The 20,011-nt window shown below is 32.6% G+C and overlaps 1 protein-coding gene across 19 annotated transcripts in view; it reads right to left on the bottom strand.

Moving 5' to 3' along the window:
• The window catches only part of LOC145247280 (suppressor of lurcher protein 1-like), a 1,714,203-nt gene that overhangs the window by 1,042,774 nt on the left and 651,418 nt on the right, over positions 1-20,011 (bottom strand). For all 19 annotated transcript variants that reach the window (XM_080108885.1, XM_080108889.1, XM_080108891.1 and 16 more), the window contains one exon: positions 2,878-3,058. In XM_080108885.1, the coding sequence (XP_079965011.1) occupies positions 2,878-3,058 (181 nt within the window). The remainder of the gene's footprint in view (positions 1-2,877; positions 3,059-20,011) is intronic.

The raw sequence follows: 20,011 nt of genomic DNA, 5'->3' as shown, positions 1-20,011 counted from the left end.
AAAGAGAACAAAAAAAAAAGGGTACAAAAATGGCCAATTGTTCTTCTTTCTTCTTTCTTCTTTCTTCTTCTTTCTTCTTTCTTTTGAGACGATGCATCTCGGTGTACGAACGGTCTCTGACAACAGTTCAAGCATCAATCGACTGCTCTTTACACGGAGAAGTGCAGTGACCCATCGCTTTTTAGCTAACTCCATAATTAAAGAAGATTACGTGTAATAAGTTTTAAACACTATATACCCAATGTAGACAGACCACTTCGAACACGGAACTTCTCTCAAAAGAGACAGCTCCAAATAATACATCGGATGCTCACAGACGTTCCAGTTTGCCAGTGGCCTATATTTCTTGGACGCTGAATATTTGAGGTGAACGTTAAGGTTTTTTCTTTAAACAGTAACCCACCAGCGTTAATGAAACCACGAAATCTTTATCTCAGTTGATCAAAATTGTTATAAGAGTAACCTATCAGCAAGTACGACGTCAAAAAACAATGTTATAAAAACAAATAATTCTTCAGATTTTGGACTGTAAAATATGTACAAAATGTCAATGCTGTGCCCAGGATTCGAACCTAAGTTAGCACGGCCACAACGTGGGGTCCTAACCTCTAGACGATCACGGCTAACACTGACATCTGTCGCTCTTGGCAGAAAGACACATGACTACTGTCAAACTATTGAAAAATAAGGAGGAAACTTGAAATTCTCACGCATGCGTAAAAATACACTATAGCAACCATTGTTAAATGCAGCTGAATCTCTTAGCTCGCTAAGAAAAGTAGATCAGACCAGTTCTTCTAAGAACTCACCAAACGCCAAAGGAAATAAGTTAAATTAACCGCAAAAGAAGCTGCAAGAAAGTCAAGAAAAATTTAATAGTGAAGGTATGAACATTTTAGAACTTTATAATACTCTAACTGTTTTATCAGAGAGGCGGTAGCACTCTCTATGTAATATAGAACCGATGGAGGACCAAGAGGCAACTCCTAAGGCCCAAAACCCAAAGACCTAAAACCCAGCAGGAAGCGACCTGCTACTAATGGAGGCGGCAATGAGCCGCCTCCTAAAAAAGACAATACTATCATGAATGTAAGTTTAAAAATAAGACTGTAAGTAAAAATACTAATTAACAAGAATAAAAAAAGCATTGGAAATGCAAAAGGATATAGGGATGGTATGCCAAAAAGTATACAAACAAGATAGCTATGAATGGCTAGGCACATGGAAATAGAATTGCATCCAAAGTATAGCCCTATAGCTTTTTACAACCATAATGATGGCACAGAATGAAGATTGGAGAAAAGCTATAGGGCTATACTTTGGATGCAATTCTATTTCCATGTGCCTAGCCATTCATAGCTATCTTGTTTGTATACTTTTTGGCATACCATCCCTATATCCTTTCGCATTTCCAATGCTTTTTTTATTCTTGTATATATATTTGTGATGGGACGAGTCCAATATTTTTCCCGATTTCATACGGAATTCCTGATTCTGATTTTTTATAAATCTAAATATTTTACAAAAGGTTTGTTATTTTTTCCAGATTATTCGGAAAACACATTTTAATATGCAGATATTTTGTCAAGACTAAAAAATACATTTATGGAAGGTGATCTATAAATTCTAGTTTTACTGGTATTTTAAAATCAATAAATGTTTATTATTTTTATCATTACAACCAGCAGTGAAGATTTTGCTTTAAACAAAATCAAATAAAAAAGACAATTTAAGGAATCGTTTTTGGCATTGAAAAATAGGCCCAATTTTTTTTTTTTTTTACACAGTGATCACCACTTATCAAGGCCCGGAAGCCACTCAGGGATAAGGGTTATTGCAAGTACATTACGTTAGTGTGGAGATTTGATGAAGTGTTTAATTAAGGGGAGGTTCATTAGGAATTTGTTAACATTGGACTTGAACACATCCAAATTGTAGTCCGGTGGGAAGCAGGCAGACGGAACAGAGTTCCACAGGCGTGCAATGGAATTTCCGATTCCAATACTGATCCAGATACCCCCTAAATTTCTGATTACCGATTCCGAATAATCGTCCCAACACTAATATATATATATATATATATATATATATATATATATATATATATATATATATATATATACTAGCATTTCAGCCCAGCGTTGCCCGGGTGTTTGGAGGTGTATATTGAGCAAAAAATAAAAATAATAAAATAGCGGTTAATGTTTTTAATTTTGACCCCTATTATGACCCCTTAAAATTTATTGTTTTGGGCTCAAATCAAGTTATTACGAAAGATCCATGTCCAAGGAACCTATATCTAAAATTTCAAGTGTGTAAACCCAAAATTGTCGGTGGAGTTTGGTCAAATCGTTGAACGTTGACCTCTTAACAGCCAAATTTCTCTCTGAAAACGGATTACAAAGATTTTCCCAAATCTCAATACTCTGTTTATCAAATTTCGAGTTTCTAGACTGAAAATTGACAGAGTTATTGCGTATGAAAATGTACACAGGCAGACACTTTCACTTTTATAGCTATATAGATATATATAAGTGTTACAAAAATGTACACACTCTTTAACTGTTGTCAGCATTTTCTGGACAATAATGACGATCAATCTGAACATTTGCAAGCATGATTTTTCAATTAAAGATATCTTCTGTATTCCATTAAACATTGAATATTAACATCGTATTCCATTAAACATTAAATATTAACATTAAATATGACAATGAAGGAATTATTTAAGAAACAATTACTGGAAAATGTAGTAATGTTTCTTGTTAAAATAAAGGTTTTATCGTCATGCGAAGTGTGAGTACATTTTTACATCTTTTTTTTTTTTTTTGCGAGAACACCCTGTAAATGAAATGAAGAATCAAAAATGGTACTTACCCGTCTTTCGCCGGCATTTTTAAATCAAACTCCAAAAATGTTAATTCTATGATTTCTCCTAAGTCACCGATGAATGTGTATAAAATGCAGTTAATGTTTCTGGGGTATGTCTCAGGAAAGTTTGGTGATGTGAATCGTCCTTTAGAGTTACCATAGCTTTGGTACACCACGCATTCGCATGCTGGAAACAAGAGAGGGCAATATGTTAGCTAATAAATATAATTGATAAATATCTCAGGAAAAAAAAAGCTTAGATTCCTGGAAAAAAAAAATGAAGATTAAATATTACAATGAAGGAATTATTCAAGAAATAATTACTTGAAAATGTAGCAAGGATTCTTGAAATTAATTATTATAAATGAAAGGAAAAGAGAAAGAACATTTTTACTTTAAAATAGGAAATTAAATCACAGTATAAATTGAGAAACATTTTGATGATTTCAATAACTTATCTTTGGGAGGGGTGGATTTTTGAGATGGGAATTGGATTATTTGTGTTATTTGTATTCTTCGGACTACTGTTCTCATTTTGAGTGTTATTTTACAATGTTTCCGTCGACCTTCTTCAGGTGTATCTTGTCGATGGATCTGTGGTGAAGTGGATGAATTACTTGGTAAAATTCTGTTGTAAAGTTTCCCTTCTCTGGAGGTTGAAGGTTCAAACCTTAGTAGGGATGACACTCAAAATACAACTGCGAATTACTTAGGACTTCTTCCCAGTCATGGCTGACGGGACGAGAAAATGCTACCCTCATTGATTAAATAAAGGGTTTTGTTCAAAATTTCGGGCAGATTCCCGAGTTTCACAGAAACATTCCCAAGTTCGACAAGATACACTTGAAAAAGGTTTGAGCGTACATCGACCGAAACCTTGGGGAAATAAAACTCAAAATGAAAACAGGAGTTCAAAGAATCTAAATAATATGGATTTTAATCATTGCCGATTAGTAAAATATCAATATTTCACTAAATATACGTCACAAAAAATGAAAATTTACCATCAAAAAGTTGCTTTAAGTTTAGTTATTTCCCAAAATGTTATTCAAATTCATACGATATTCACCAAGTTATGGCATTTTATTTATCATCAATTGAAATGGATGGCTCTTGTCTAGGAGAAGCCTCTGGTTTTGTCCTTTACTCCTGATCTGAAATGGAACACGTACGGTCGCTGGAAAGATGGTGGGATCCCTCTACCGCTCCAGAAGATATCTCACTACTGATGCAATTCTCTATCTATATAAAAGCCAAGTACGTCCAACGATGAAATACTGCTGCCATATCTGGGCAGGAGCTGCGAAAAACAGCCTATCCTGCCTTGACAGAATACAAAATAGACTTCGTGGCTTAGTGGAGGATGCCCTTTTCTCTTCCCTGCAACCTCTCTCCCACAGAAGAGACGTTGCGAGCCTATCCTTGTTTTATCGTTATTTCCATGGCAGGTGCTCGTCTGAACTCCAATCTCTGGTCCCCCCTCGCCAATCTTTCACGAAAAACACCTGTCTAGCCGAATCCACTGTGAAAAAATATCCCCACTCTATATCTGTGCCTAAATCAAAACGTAGATTCCATGAATAAAGCTTCTTTCTTAGAACTGCACGCTTGTGGAACTCTGTTCCGTCTGCCTGCTTCCCACCTGACTCCAACCTGGATGTCTTCAAGTCCAACGTAAACAAATTCGTAATGAACCGCCCCTTAAGTAAACACTTCAATAAATCTCCACACTAACGTACTGTACTTGCAATAACCCTTATCCCTGAGATGCTTCCGGGCTTTGATAAGTGGTGACCACTGTGTAAAAAAAAAGAAAAAAAAAGAAGAGTTTTAATTATTCAAATAAGACAAATTTATCCTTTTTTCTGTATATAATACCGGAAGTACACTGAATGACGTCACAATACGTCACATAGACTAGTTAATGAGTTACTACAACGGCTTCCACATATGAACATTAAAAAAACCTAAAAGTGTATTAAATGTGTTCATATATTTTTCCAACTCTTTTGTTGCCTACCAAACTGGAATGGCGGGATTATAACTTCTTTCAATAAACCTGATAATTGAAAAGTGCTCGATATCTTGCACATTAAATTGACCTTGTGCCACATCTTATCTGAGGTGGTTAAGGAGGTTAATACCAACAGTATCTATGTCTAACTATATTTGTTAACCTTTGATCTTTGTCAAATGATTGCATTTTTTGTGGCCTGTTTTATATGGATCTTTAGCCAGTAAAAATAGTTGCTAAGGTTCAAAATTTAAATAAATTGTAACTTGGAAAGCGTAAGTCGACTTAAAGTTTTCTTGCACGCATGCACACACACATATATATATATATGTTATATTTTTAATTATTACCATAAACAACATCAGCTGTGTTAATAAATGGAAGTAAGTTTTCATTTAACCTATGAGTTATTTCCCTTTTCGCTACGAAATTTTATTGTCCTGTTTGAATTTCAAAGATAAAGATGGCTATATTTTATGCTTCCAAAAATCCGGAATATTGTCAACTTTCAGGAAAATCATAACAACTTAGGATATTTGGTATATCTTAAATTGTATGTGACAAAGCCCTCTGACCGACAATATGCTTTCTACTTGACAACTCGGATATGTTAGTGGCCTGGCAATGCCACACGGGAGACAACTAAGCAAAATTCATCATAATGCATCAAAACTAAAGCTAGCCTGCCAGGACACTATATATGCAAGTGTAGGCAAATTTGGGCATATTTTATTGGTTTAAAAAAATATGATGCTTTTTTACTTCAAAGTCTTCAAATTTTCATGTAGTTTCGTCTCATAGAACCAAAGATATGAGCATTTCAATATTCAATTTGGCTACGAGTATAGCAATATTGTTTATATATATATATATATATATATATATATATATATATATATATATATATATATATATATATATATATATCCCCAAAACCTCTGGCCTTGATGAAGGGGAGAGTAAAACTTGCTGCTATGGTTTCAAATGATCTGAAATAACAAAAAGGGAGACTTGATTCCAAATATTTCTCATGTTATATCTCATCATTTTGGAAATAGTGTGCGATTATAAATATCTCCAATATCAAATAATCCTTATACACTGTGAAATTTACTTTATGTATGAAAACCTAAGAAGGGAAATATAACATATGAAAAATACTTGGAATCAAACCTTTGCTGTTATTTCAGATCATTTGAAACCATAGCAGCAGGTTTTAGTCTCCTCTCCATCAAGGCCAGAGATTTGGGGGAAATATCAGATATTTTGTACCTATTTACAATGTCTCCCCACGGACACCAGGGTCGTTTTTTAATGTGGAGAAAAGGTACAAAAATAAAAATTGTCTCAGTCGTGAAGGCTGTGTCCTTCACTGACAGAGAACAAGAAATTGAAGTGCAGCATCTGAAGAACAGATGGTATTTATTTGCTCCCCCACCGAGCAAATTAGGCACAAGGCCGATTTTTAATGTGAGGAGTGAAGGGAGGGGGAAGGGGAAAAGGGGACCAGCTCCCGAGAGGTGGGAAATGGGAGCTGGTTAAAGGTCAGGCATGTGGGGTTGCCCCCACATCTGGTCTTTGCTAGTCATAGCTAGTCATAGCTTGCAATATCTGCCGGAACAGATACTACACTTTGATCTTGTCCCGAAGGCACAAACAGCTAATTAAGTATTTATTTGCTTCCCCACCAAAGCAAATTAGGCACAAGGCCGTTTTTAATGTGGGCTCCCAGCTCCCCTAAAAGTAGGCAAAAGGGGGCACTCTGGTTACCAAAAATTATAATTGTCCCAGTATAGAGGGTTTCCCCTCCATTGACTGGTACAAATTATCTTAAGTGCAGCATCTGCAGAACAGATGGTATTTATTTGCTCCCCCACCGAGCAAATTAGGCACGAGGCCGATTTTTAAAGTGAGGAGTGAAGGGGAAATGGGGACCAACTCCCCGGGGAGTAGGGGAGCTGGATAGTGACAATTGGTATGAAGGGTTGCCCCTACATTGACCAAGGTCTTATATGTGGGGTCGCCCCCACATATGGTCTTTGCTTGCAGTATCTGCCTGAACAGATGGTATTTATTTGCTCCCCCACCGAGCAAATTAGGCACAAGGCTGATTTTTAATGTGAGGAGTGAAGGGAGGGGGAATGGAAAAAGGGGACCAGCTCCCGAGAGGTGGGAAATGGGAGCTGGTTAATGGTCAGGCATGTGGGGTTGCCCCCACATCTGGTCTTTGCTAGTTATAGCAAGTCATAGCTAGTCATAGCTTGAAGTATCTGCCTGAACAGATGCTACACTTTGATCCCGAAGGCCAAGGTATATAAAAAAAACGTCTACTTGGAAATTTATCCGAAAGTTTCAACATAACTATTGGTTATCTCATTCTAACCTGAAACTTTCTATTTGTTCTTCATTATAATTCTCGCTTAATATTAGTGGCAATGTTCCATCAATGTCTGGACAGTTCTGCGTTTCGTCTAATGAATAGAAGCCCAAGGTTATTAACAATGCTTATACAAGTATAAAGCCCGCAGCAGTTAATACGGCAACAATATCCAGTGATTAAACGTCATCATTATTCGTTGATAAGAAATTCTTACATGTAAGCACACACGTAAGATATACTACAGTTAGAATATTGAATGAATCGCTTCGAAATTCTGGTAAATTGATTTAAGTTTCGAAACTAACTTAATGGAAACTTTTCTAAAAGATTTCAAGACAAGCATTGTGCGTGATAATAACACGATATATATATATATATATATATATATATATATATATATATATATATATATATATATATATATATATATATATATATTATATATATAACGTTATTTAATTTTGGTGCTACCGTCTCCGAAAGAACAAAAGGACAACTTGAAATATGATTTTGGAGTTCAGGCAATTTAGTTTAAGTCCTCATCAGAGTTGCTCAAATTTCCGAATATTTAAGAGACACAATATTGAAGACAGTGGCAAAGAGCTGGATGGTAATTAGAGCTGGTATTTACTTCTTTCGAACACACAACTGAAAGATGTGACACAAGATCTGAAAGTGGGAAGAGTCAATACTCAAAAAAAAGAAAAAGAACCACTCTGACCGATAAAAATAAATACTTCCAACAATGCATGCAATCGTGTCAGAGAAGTATGGAAGCGCTATCTTCAGACAATGCTCACCTAGAATCATAAAGACTCAACGCATATATACACTGTGCCACGGACACCAAAGGGCGATCAAGGTCGAATATTTTGGTCTTATAAATCCACGTTTTCGTTCTTATCTGGTCTTCCATTGTTCATAGAAGCATTAATCTCTACGGTCACAGGTGTGCATTGTCTAAAGATAGTGGTTGCAATCCTACTCAATGCAAGCCAAAGTAATAGTTGGCCAGATAAAAGGCTCTCAAAATGGACCAGTGTTTGCTGGACTGATTGTTAAGATCAGAATGTCGACTGGCATGTATCAGCGATCTTGAATTACTGTTATTAACGTCCTTTGCATCACATGAAAATGTGACACAAGGCCGGAAGGTGGGGAGAATCCAGCCAGCGGCCCCTCCCTCCTAAAGAAAGAGCATTCTGTCCCTTTAAAAATTGCCTGCTCAGCCCTGTCAAAGTCCTTTAGTTGGAGCGCCTCAAGCAGTGAGTAATGACTTACTCTACCAAAAAGATAGGAAGTAAGTCCTGGGAGTGTGGTTCTCCTATGACTAGCCAGAACGAATGCCTCATGCTTCCAGATAAAAGGCCACCGAAATGGCCAGTGTCTGCTGGGTTGATTGTTGTGATTAGAATCTCGACTGTTAAGCGCCCGCAAGCACAACCTGATGCCAAATAAATGGTAACAAGAACTCACATATCTGCAGTTACAGGTGTAGAAAAGTCATAAATGATCTCAGTTTAAATGAATAAATGCAAAAGTTTGTTTTTATTGATCATACCTATATTACGGTTAAAACAGCTTAATTTTATTTAAATCAACAGTACAGTATAGCCTGATGATCGCTTTGTGGTAAAAACCACACAAGTTGTTGGTATAATTTTATTAAGATGCGTGTGCATGTGTGTGTGTGTGTGTGCATGTGTGTTATATTGTCAGCACAAAAAAGATTCTCAAATGTAGTATATTCACAGCTGTTGACTTTTCCTCCAATCTCTATTGCCAACACTCGTCAATGCATATCCACTCAAACTTGGTCAAGTAATTTAAAAAAAAAAGATTTTTTATTCAATTTTCACCCCAAACAAGGCACAGTGCCACTTTGAATATTAGGGGCTACTATCGGGGACATAAGTTGCAGGGGTATTATGAAGGGAGATGAGCAGCAAGATGTCTGTTCACATCACACTTGAACTTCTGCATGTCAGTACAGTTGGGAAAACAGAATCCCGGAAGGGAGTTCCAAAGTCTAGCAGTTCTGGAGAAGAAGCAATTGGAGTAGAAGGCTTTCTTACACCGAGGGATCTCTTCAGTGAAGGGGTGGGATTTAGCTGTTTGTCGGGTTTGTAGGGGGTATTCACGTCGAGGGAGTACAAGTGCTTCTGGAGGTTGAAGGTTAAATCCTAATTGTGGGCAACACTCAAAATAAAACTGTGTATTATTTAGGACCTTTACTCAATCATGGCTGAGACGGAACATGGATTAAATAAAAGAGCTCCGTTTGAAATCCCATGCAGATTACTGTTTGATAGAAAGATTCCCGAGATCGAGAGGAAGATTTGGGAGCTCATTAAGATACTGATGAAAGTTTGAGGTAACATTGGCCAAAATTTTGTGACAATAACACTGAAGATGAGCACCGTAGTCTGAATTACCTCCCCCCCCCAAAAAAAAAACGAATTGTGAGGTTTATTTGTGAATTATTGGGTAGCAGGTTTTTGTTGGGGGAGGAGAGGGAGCTCTTGTATATAGATATATATATATATTAAACTATTGTACTTGTTTACAAAAGTAAAATTTGTGTTGTTTTTAGAAATTATGTTTTTTTAGAAAGAAATTCAAAAAAAGAACTTTATTTATTCCTGTACAACGATAAGGGAAACCAACGATTTTATCTGCAATCTCTAAAAACTCGAAACTAAAAAAAAATTGTGGCTGCATATGCTTCTTAAGGATGTCCTTATCTACATTATTTTATTTTCTTGGGATGTTAATAGCGACAGCAAAATGGTATTCATAACAACAACCCTTATAAACATTGACATTTAATCAGATATGCTGCCTCTTCGAGAATTCTTGCATCCTTAAAATAATTCCCAACTTCGAGAATAGAAGTTACTTATTTTATATCAATTTTCTTTCTTTAATCAATGTCTTCTGTATTTTAGAACGTTCCAAACAGACAGTTTTGTTAAATTAGATTCAATATTATTATTCTAAAAGGTTCGCAACATACAGTTTTATAAAATTACTCGCAGGCCGCCCAGCGTTGCCCAATCGTAAAATACGCATGAATTCTTACAGAAACTGAGACATGTGCAGTTCTTCTAAACTGTTCACTTTTTGTAAGTAAAAAAAAAAATACTCGAGCTGAGATCGAAACCAAAACCTAAAGAGAGTGAATCAAATAAGATAACCATTAGGTCAGCTGTACACGATCTTTAAAAAGTGTTTTCAAACCTACTTGTTCTTAACATAACAAATCTTTCATGTGAATGTTTCACACACGCCCATCCGTGAAACAGCTGGAAATCAAACAAATAAAAATCCTGTGATCCCACCTCCACCCTCTATGTACCAATTTTTCAATTTTGACCCCTGAGAAGCCTTTGTTTCCGGATGAAAACCGAGTAAAATGTTGTTCACATGTCTGAATACCCTATATTCCAAATTTCAAGTTTGTAGATAAAAAAAAATCGTTATATAGGTTGAAAATTGTCTTCACAAACACACATTCACAATTTTATAGATACATATATAGACTATTCAGAATTATTATTTTAAAACATTCGGAACAGAGAGTTTTGTGAAATTATGATTCAGAAAGTTCTAGATGAGGATTAATGTGTATTATCTGTTTAGTTATTGTCTTTCTGGAAACTGATATAAAGGGAAATCAAAATTGGTAAAGAAGCGAGACGTTCTCTTTGATTCTTCATGTCCACGTCAAATGGACTATTTTTTTTTTACACATTTTTAAACATGTTCCAAGTTGGATTTCTTTCTAAAGTGCTGGATTTATAATTGAATTTAAACTCTGTAATTAGAATTTAAAACAAATTCATTATTCGATAAGTAATATAAGTGGAAAACTTAATCATTTTCCTTATTACATGGAGTTTCGAAGAATGACTCTAATCTTCAGAGGAAAATAGTTAACAAAATTATATTCATAGGCAAGCTATAAATTTTGATGGTTAGCACATGAATTAAAAACTACAAACTATGAATAGAAGTCATATTTGTATGAAGGTTGTTAATAATGTAGAAATGTATAGTTTATTCCGAAGAAAGTCCAGTCGCAATGATTTTCTCATCAAGCCTGTACTTCCATTTAACCTATACATTTCTAAATTATTATCAACTTTCATAGCCATTTTGATAACCAGCAAAACGTATAGCCTGCTCATGAATTTCATTTTGCTAACTATTTTCCCCTGAGGATGAGATCAAGTCTTTGAAACTCTATGACATAAGGGAAATTTTAAGTTTTTAACTTGAATTTTTTTTACGAATAATAAATTTATAGGAACTTCTATTTTACAGAGTTGAAATTCAGTTTCTTATTTCAGTGCTCTATCTCGAATATTGAGTCTTTCATCTTCTTATTAATATTTATACATGCTTTAAAGTTTACAGAATTATTCAATTTATAAACTTGGTAATATTTTGGAATATATATATATATATATATATATATATATATATATATATATATATATATATATATATATATATATATATATACTATGATAATCGCGTTGACACACACATATATATGCTATCGTCAGATAACCAAAGTTAAGCGACGTTGAGCCTGGTTAGTACCAGATAGTATCAGATGGGTGACCATTTGGGAATTCTAGGAACTGTATGTGCTCTCCGCTTATCTCGGCATTTATTTCCAGTCGCCTGTACATACACTTCACAATCTCGACTCAGGAGAGATGTGTTAGAGATAGTGCACCTCCTGCCACAAAAATTTCACGCACAGGCACATCTTCGTGAGTATCCATAGTCTATCAACGACTGAAGGAGCCCGTAATATATATATATATATATATATATATATATATATATATATACACACACATCTCAAAAATACAGACAATTACTATTAATTTATGTGATTAAATTAAGTAATCATATATATATATATATATATATATATATATATATATATATATATATATTTAAAAATGAGATGACAAGTGAATATATATGATTACTTAATTTAATCACATAAATAGTAATTGTCTGTATTTTTGAGATGAGGTGTTTTCATTGATTGAGATTGTCGGACTGACTTCCTCATCTTCGTTGTTATAGTGACATATGGCCGAGTGGTCCTAGACGTTGAATCAAAGTTTACAGTTACCCAAAGGTGCTGAGTTCAATCCTGAACGAAGGCAGTGAAAAGTAACATTCAAAACAGAGAATCAGCAACTATATCCCAGAGCCTAGCTGGAGTCCGAACACGGTACCCCCGTAATAATAATAAAGGGTTGGGTTCGAGACTCCCAACAAACGGTTCCCCAGTTCGATACAAAACACCTTATGAAGGCCGGAGGGCAAAATGGCAGAAGCGTTGTGACAATAACAACCAGATGAGGAAGTCAGTCCGACAATCTCAATCACATGAATTAATATACAGAAGTATAAATTTATGCGTAAACTTTAAGTATTTACTTAACAGTGCTCAATACGAGCTAGGTAGTAAGTTATAAAATATATATGGCAATTAAGCTACACGGAATATTCCACGTTTCATCCACGCTAGGATTCATCATGCTTATATATATGTATATATATGAGGGCATGGTGGCCCAGAATTGCTAAGGAATGAGGGTGTAGAGTTGTATGTTTTGGTTTCGATTCTAGATGATGGCACTCAAGTCATACATATCTTTTTAAATGTAAAGTATAATAATCGATACAGAATTGTCTCCATAATAATAAATACGTAATTTGCATGAATTAAAATATCATATTTAAGCATATCTTGCGACCGGGCGGCCTGCTAACATATATATATATATATATATATATATATATATATATATATATATATGTTAGCATATATATATATATATATATATATATATATATAGTAAGTTATAAAATGTATATGGCGATTAAGCTACACTGAATATTCCACGTTTCATCCACTCTAGTATTCTTGCTATCCTGTACTTTAAAGAACCCCAACATCTATAAAACTGTAGAAGAGAAATAGCAAATAACTGTGCTCACAAGATAAAATTTACTCTAGGATAGCGATACAAAATAGTTTTAAAACTAACAAAAACAATAGAAAATAAACAAATAAATAAATTAAATAAACATGAATATACATAAACGGTCACACATATATATATATATATATATATATATATATATATATATATATATATATATATATGTATATATATGTGCATATATTTATGTACACATATATATATTTATATATAAACTAACAATAAAAAAAACAAAAAAACACTAACCTATTTTTAAAACAGATCCTTTGTCCGATAAAATGCATGCCCATTGGCTGATAGGAAGGGCGCGCTGGATACTAGAAAGCTGATTGGCTAACTAAAATCTCAATAGAAGAGGAGCATATAAAAACGATAAACAGCCACAGAATTCGGGCATAAGCCTGAAGAATCCTAGAGTGGATGAAACGCGGAATATTCAGTGTAGCTTAATCGCCATATACATTTTATAACTTACTAACTCGCTCTACCTACGTATTGAGCACTTTTGAAGTAAATACTTAAAGTTTACGCACAAATCTATACTTTCGTATATCAATTTTATGTGAGTAAATTAAGTAGTTATATATATATATATATATATATATATATATATATATCAGCAACTATGTCCCAGAGCCTAGCTGGAGTCCGAACACGGTACCCCCGTAATAATAATAAAGGGTTGGGTTCGAGACTCCCAACAAACGGTTCCCCAGTTCGATACAAAACACCTTATGAAGGCCGGAGGGCAAAATGGCAGAAGCGTTGTGACAATAATTTATATATATATATATATATAAGATCGAAAACATGCTATCGTATGGATTAAATAAGGGGTTCTGTTCAAAATTCCGTGCAGATTTCCGAGTTCGACAGCGAAAATTCTCGAGTTGGACAAGATACACCAGAAGAATGTTGAGAGTTACATTGGCCGAAACGTTGTGAGAATGACACTTAAGATGGGAATATTAATTCGAATAATCCAAGTAATACGCACCATCACTAGGCGATTGCCTACTGATGCCAAGGAGGCCTCCACCTGCATCTCCGGAATATTCACTATTTTTCTTTTTCTCCAATCAGATGGTAAACTTAATTCCGTGCCATGCAGAAACTCCGAACACTATTTGGTAAAAGTGTCGGCACCGATAAGACTAATTGGTTATCACATAAACACAAGTTCACCGAGTAAATATGCCTCTCGGCATGATACTAACAAGACTGATTTGTTTCCTTATTCCCGCGTGTTTTATTGTTCACTAACAAGTACAAGAAAATACAAATGCTTTTGCCAATTGATGTTTGAAGCGGTTATTAAATAAAACAAATTATTAATGGCCGTGTCCACACGCAGCAGATGAATACAATAACAAGACACCAATATTATCTTCATATAAACATGTTACCGTAACTAATTTATCACAGTATATAACTGTCATAATAATAATATGTGGTATCTTCATGTATAAATAGAGGGGTAAACTATGGGGCTAATTAGTATATAAGGATATATATCAGGAGCAGCTATGATAATAATAGCAATATATATAAATATATAAGTTATACATATATAAATATATAAGTAATATATATTTAAATATATAAGAATATATATAAATATATAAGTAATATATATAAATATATAAGTAATATATATATAAATATATAAGAATATATGTAAATATATAAGTAATATATATATAAATATATAAGAATATATGTAAATATATAAGTAATTTATATATAAATATATAAGAATATATGTAAATATATAAGTAATATATATATATATAAATATATAAGTAATATATATATATATAAATATATAAGTAATATATATATAAATATATAAGTAATATATATAAATATATAAGTAATTTATATATAAATATATAAGTAATATCTATATATATAAATATATAAGAATATATATAAATATATAAGTAATATATATAAATATATAAGTAATATATATATATATATTTATATACAAGAATATATATAAATATATAAGTAATATATATAAATATAAGTAATTTATATATAATATATAAGCAATATATATAAATATATAAGTAATATATATATATATAAATATATAAGTAATTTACGTATAAATATATAAGTAATATATATTGAAATATATAAGTAATATATATAAATATATAAGTAATATATATATAAATATATAAGATATATATATATATATATATATATATATATGTAATATATATTTATATATATATAAGTAATATATATTTAAATATATAAGTAATATATATTTAAATATATAAGTTATATATATATATATAAATATATTAAGTAATATATATATATAAATATATAAGTAATATATATTTTAATATATAAGTAATATATGTATATATAAATATATAAGTAATATATATTTTAATCTATAAGTAATATATTTATAAATAAGTAATATATATAAATATATTAGCAATATATATACAAATATATAAGTAATATATATATAAATTACTAAGTAATATACATATAAATAGTTAAGTAATATATATATATAAATATATAATATAAATATATAAGTAATATATATAAATATATAAGTAATATATATTTTAATATATAAGTTATATATATAAATATATAAGTAATATATATAAATATATAAATAATATATATAAATATATAAATAATATATATAAATATATAAGTAATATATATATAAATATATAAGTAATATATATATATATAAATATATAAGTAATATATATTTAAATATATAAGTAATATATATTTAAATATATAAGTAATATATATATATAAATATATAAGGATATATACTATATATATATATATATATATATATATATATATATATATATATATAATATATAATATAAAGCTGAACGTATGTGTGTGTCCCTGGACACGAATAGGCTCCTATATGGTTGACTATTATAGAAAACTGATCTCATATAATGATAGAAGATGTATCAAGACACAGGAAAGGGCATGTTTGATCTGGCATAATAATGATTCATTAAAACTGTATGGTCTTCGTACGCGCCTGGTCCACAAAGTATGGAAATAAAAAATGTAAAAATTAAAAAAAAAACGTTTTTTTTATATAGATGTACATAAGAATACTAGTATAAGTATGTTTTAACTTAAATAGGGATGGTATAATAAAATTGTGGGGTCTGCGTTCGCGCCTGACCTTCATAGAATGGAAATAGGCACAAACTTTAATAAAGTATACATAAGTATACTTTGATAAAATCAAATAAAAAAGATAATTTAAGGAATCGGTTTTGGCATCGGAAAATAGGCTCAAATTTTTCTGATTCCAATACCGATTCCCGATTCTGATTCCGATTAATCGTCTCAAAACTAATATCCTCATATATATATATATATATATATATATATATATATATATATATATATATATGTGTGTGTGTGTGTGTGTGTAGTAATCCACATAGATATTGCCTCGCTGTATCACAGCTTATCAGTGCGGCTAGACCAGGGATGTAATCTACAACCATCGAGTTGATAGTTGGCAGTTCTAACCTCCGTGTTGGGACGATTAATCAGAATTGGAACCAGGATCAGAAAATCCGAACTTTTTGGGATATCGGAATCTGGACAAATTGTGCATATTTTCCGATGCCATAAACGATTCTTTGAATTGTCATTTTTTATTTGATTTTGTTTTAAACAAAATCTTCCACTGTTGGTAGTAAAGTAAAAATATTAAATATTTATTGACTTTATACAACCAATAAAACTAAAATATTTGTAGACTATTCCGCACAAGTGTAGTCTTAGGTGTGAATAATTATCTGCACATTTAACGTGTTTTTTTTTCCGTAATCAGGGAAAAATAACATCTCTATAGTTAAATACTTAGAGATATATAAGGAATCGGATTCGAAATTTGAAATTTTATCGGAATCGGGAATTTAGTAGAAAATCGGTAATTGTACCAGAATCAGAAAAAATATTCGAATCGTCTATTTCCTTAAAAAAGTATCGATAAGAAAAGAGAAATATCCCCATTTCTATCCTCTTTGTTTACCGAAAAATTCCCGAAACTTTCCAGACAAGTTAATATAAGAATATATATCAGGAGGAATTACGTTTCTGAATTTTTGAGATGAGGGTTAATTATTCGTATTATTTGTATTCTTCGGACTACTCTTCTCATCTTGAGTGCCATTTTCACAATGTTTTGGTCGATGTAACCTCTGACCTTCTTCAAGTATATCTTGTCAAACTCAGGAATGTTTCTGCTGGACTCGGGAATTTGGATGGAATTTCGAAAGGCAAGGACCCGTGGCGCAGTGGTTAGAGTACTTGGAAAATTCAATTGTAAAAGTGATATTCTTCTGAAGGTTGAAGGTTCAATCCTCAGCGTGGACGACCGAGAAATACAATTGCGAATTTCTTAGGATCTCTATCCAGTCATGGCTGGCGGAACGAGAACATGCTACCCCCGTGAAGTAAATAAAGGATTCGAAATTCTCTCCAAGTTCCCGAGTTCGACAGAAAAATTCCTGTGTTGGACAAGAAATGGAACACAAGATGAGAATAGTAGTCCGATAAATCGAAATAATATCAGGAGTATCAGGCTTAGCTACATTAATGTCTTTGTTTTAATCTATCTATCCATCTATGTATCTATCCATTTATATATCTATTTATCTATCTATCCATCGATATATCTATATATCCATCGATAAATTATCCATCGATATATATATCTATCCATCGATATATCTATTTATCGATATATCTATCTATCCACCGATAAATCTATCTATCCATCTATATATCTATCTATCCATCTATATATCTATCTATCGATATATCTATCTATCGATCTATCTATCCATCGATACATTTATCCATCGATAAATCTATCTATCCATCTATCTATCTATCGATCTATCTATCTATCGATATATTTATCTATCGTTATATACATCCATTGATATATCTACCTATCCACCTATATATCTATCTATCCATCGATAAATCTATCTATATATCTACTATCCATCGATAAACCTGGCCAGAGATAGCTTAGTTTTGAAATCAACTTTTAGAAGCCAGCATGCGAAACAGACGCTAAACCGAATATAAAGATGATTCTTTTAGTCACCTCGCTCAACATCATTATCATAATCATCATATCGTATCGTATTGTTGGCATTGGTTTCCCTGATATTTTTCTAGTCAAAATATTTTCTAGAAAGATATGGAATATTTATGGGAGGGATTACGAGAAGGTTACAAAATATTCGAAGTGAAACTGTGGTCGAACTTGGAACACCTAGGTCATCAGTCCGTATTGTTAACCACTAGATCACCGTCACCTCCCAAATCACCTCATTGAAAAATTTGAGTGCTACAGCTCTCGGCTCTTGTATAAGTTTTAAATTCATAATTCTCAGTTATAGGTTGTTGTTTTTTTCTCGTTCGGTTGATTGATGTGCATTTCCGAAATGCCATTCTAATTCCTTATCTGAAAAATTAATGGGGCCAGTTATCTTTACTCTATTTCATAATAAACTCTGCAAAAAAAAAAAAAAAAAAAAGAAAGTAAAATAATCGACAGACAGTCAGATGACTTCGAATAAATAAATAAAATAACGATCCATCAGTTGAGACGTTATCTGTATAAGATGGGGGGTTTATGTCGATGAGATGACGTAAACAAAACAATCATCAAGAAAGATCAGTATCTTAACAGGTGAAATGAAATACAAAAAAAAAAAAAAATCGAAAAGAATTTGCTGCAAAACAAGGATATATTTAAAGACATACGCAGGAAAGTGTTTGTTTTCGAAAGCAAACAAGAATAAGGATATCAAAAAGAAACAGGAAAAAGTTCCAATATTTTGAAATAGGATGTCTAAAAGAATACATAAAACTGTTTCGTTTTTTCTTCATCAAAACCTTTACGTTGCTGGATAACATTATAATGAGCATGGCATTGTCTTGGATGATAGCAAGAGAGTTGCACTGGAACATCCAGCCGTTTTCCTGTTTTTTTTTTGGGGGGGGGGGTCGTGAAAAAGGCTATCATTTATTCAATGTATCATTTACTATCTTGTAGTATTGGAACCAAGAACACCTGAGGTTTTAACTGCAGCTATTTTAATTTGGTTATAGTCAAGATTGTTTTCTTCTTTTTCTTTTACTTGGGAATCGTCACTTATCAAGGCCTGAAGGTTACTCAAGGATAAAAGTTGATGTATGTAAGGTGGTAATATAGTAATCGTTAATGGTTTAAATTTGGTACAATTACTTATGGGAATGATTCAACAAGAACTTGTTTACATTGGATTTGAAGGTTACTATGTTCTATTCAACCGGGAAGCAAGCCAACAAAATAGTGTTCCACAGGCAGGAAGTTCTGTGAAAAAAATGTTATTAATGGAATCAGCGTTCAGATTTAACCACAGATCACAGAAAGTGAGGAAAATTGTATATAGTGGTTGAAGCTAGTTGAGTATTTATTTTTGTGAAAGATTCGCAAGGGGAGATCATAGATTAGAGTTCAGTCGAGCACTTGCCATAAAAATAACGAGAGAGTAGAGAGACAGGCTCGCAATATCTCTTCCGTGAGAAAGAGCTTACACGGAAGAGAAAAGGGCATCACCAACTAGGTTTCGAAGACAGTTTTGAACACTATCAAGGCTGGATAAGACGCGC

Source organism: Euprymna scolopes, chromosome 25, assembly GCF_053919585.1.
Source record: "Euprymna scolopes isolate OS-2025 chromosome 25, ASM5391958v1, whole genome shotgun sequence".
Lineage (NCBI taxonomy): Eukaryota > Metazoa > Mollusca > Cephalopoda > Sepiida > Sepiolidae > Euprymna > Euprymna scolopes.
This window is presented reverse-complemented; position numbering and strand designations above follow the sequence as displayed.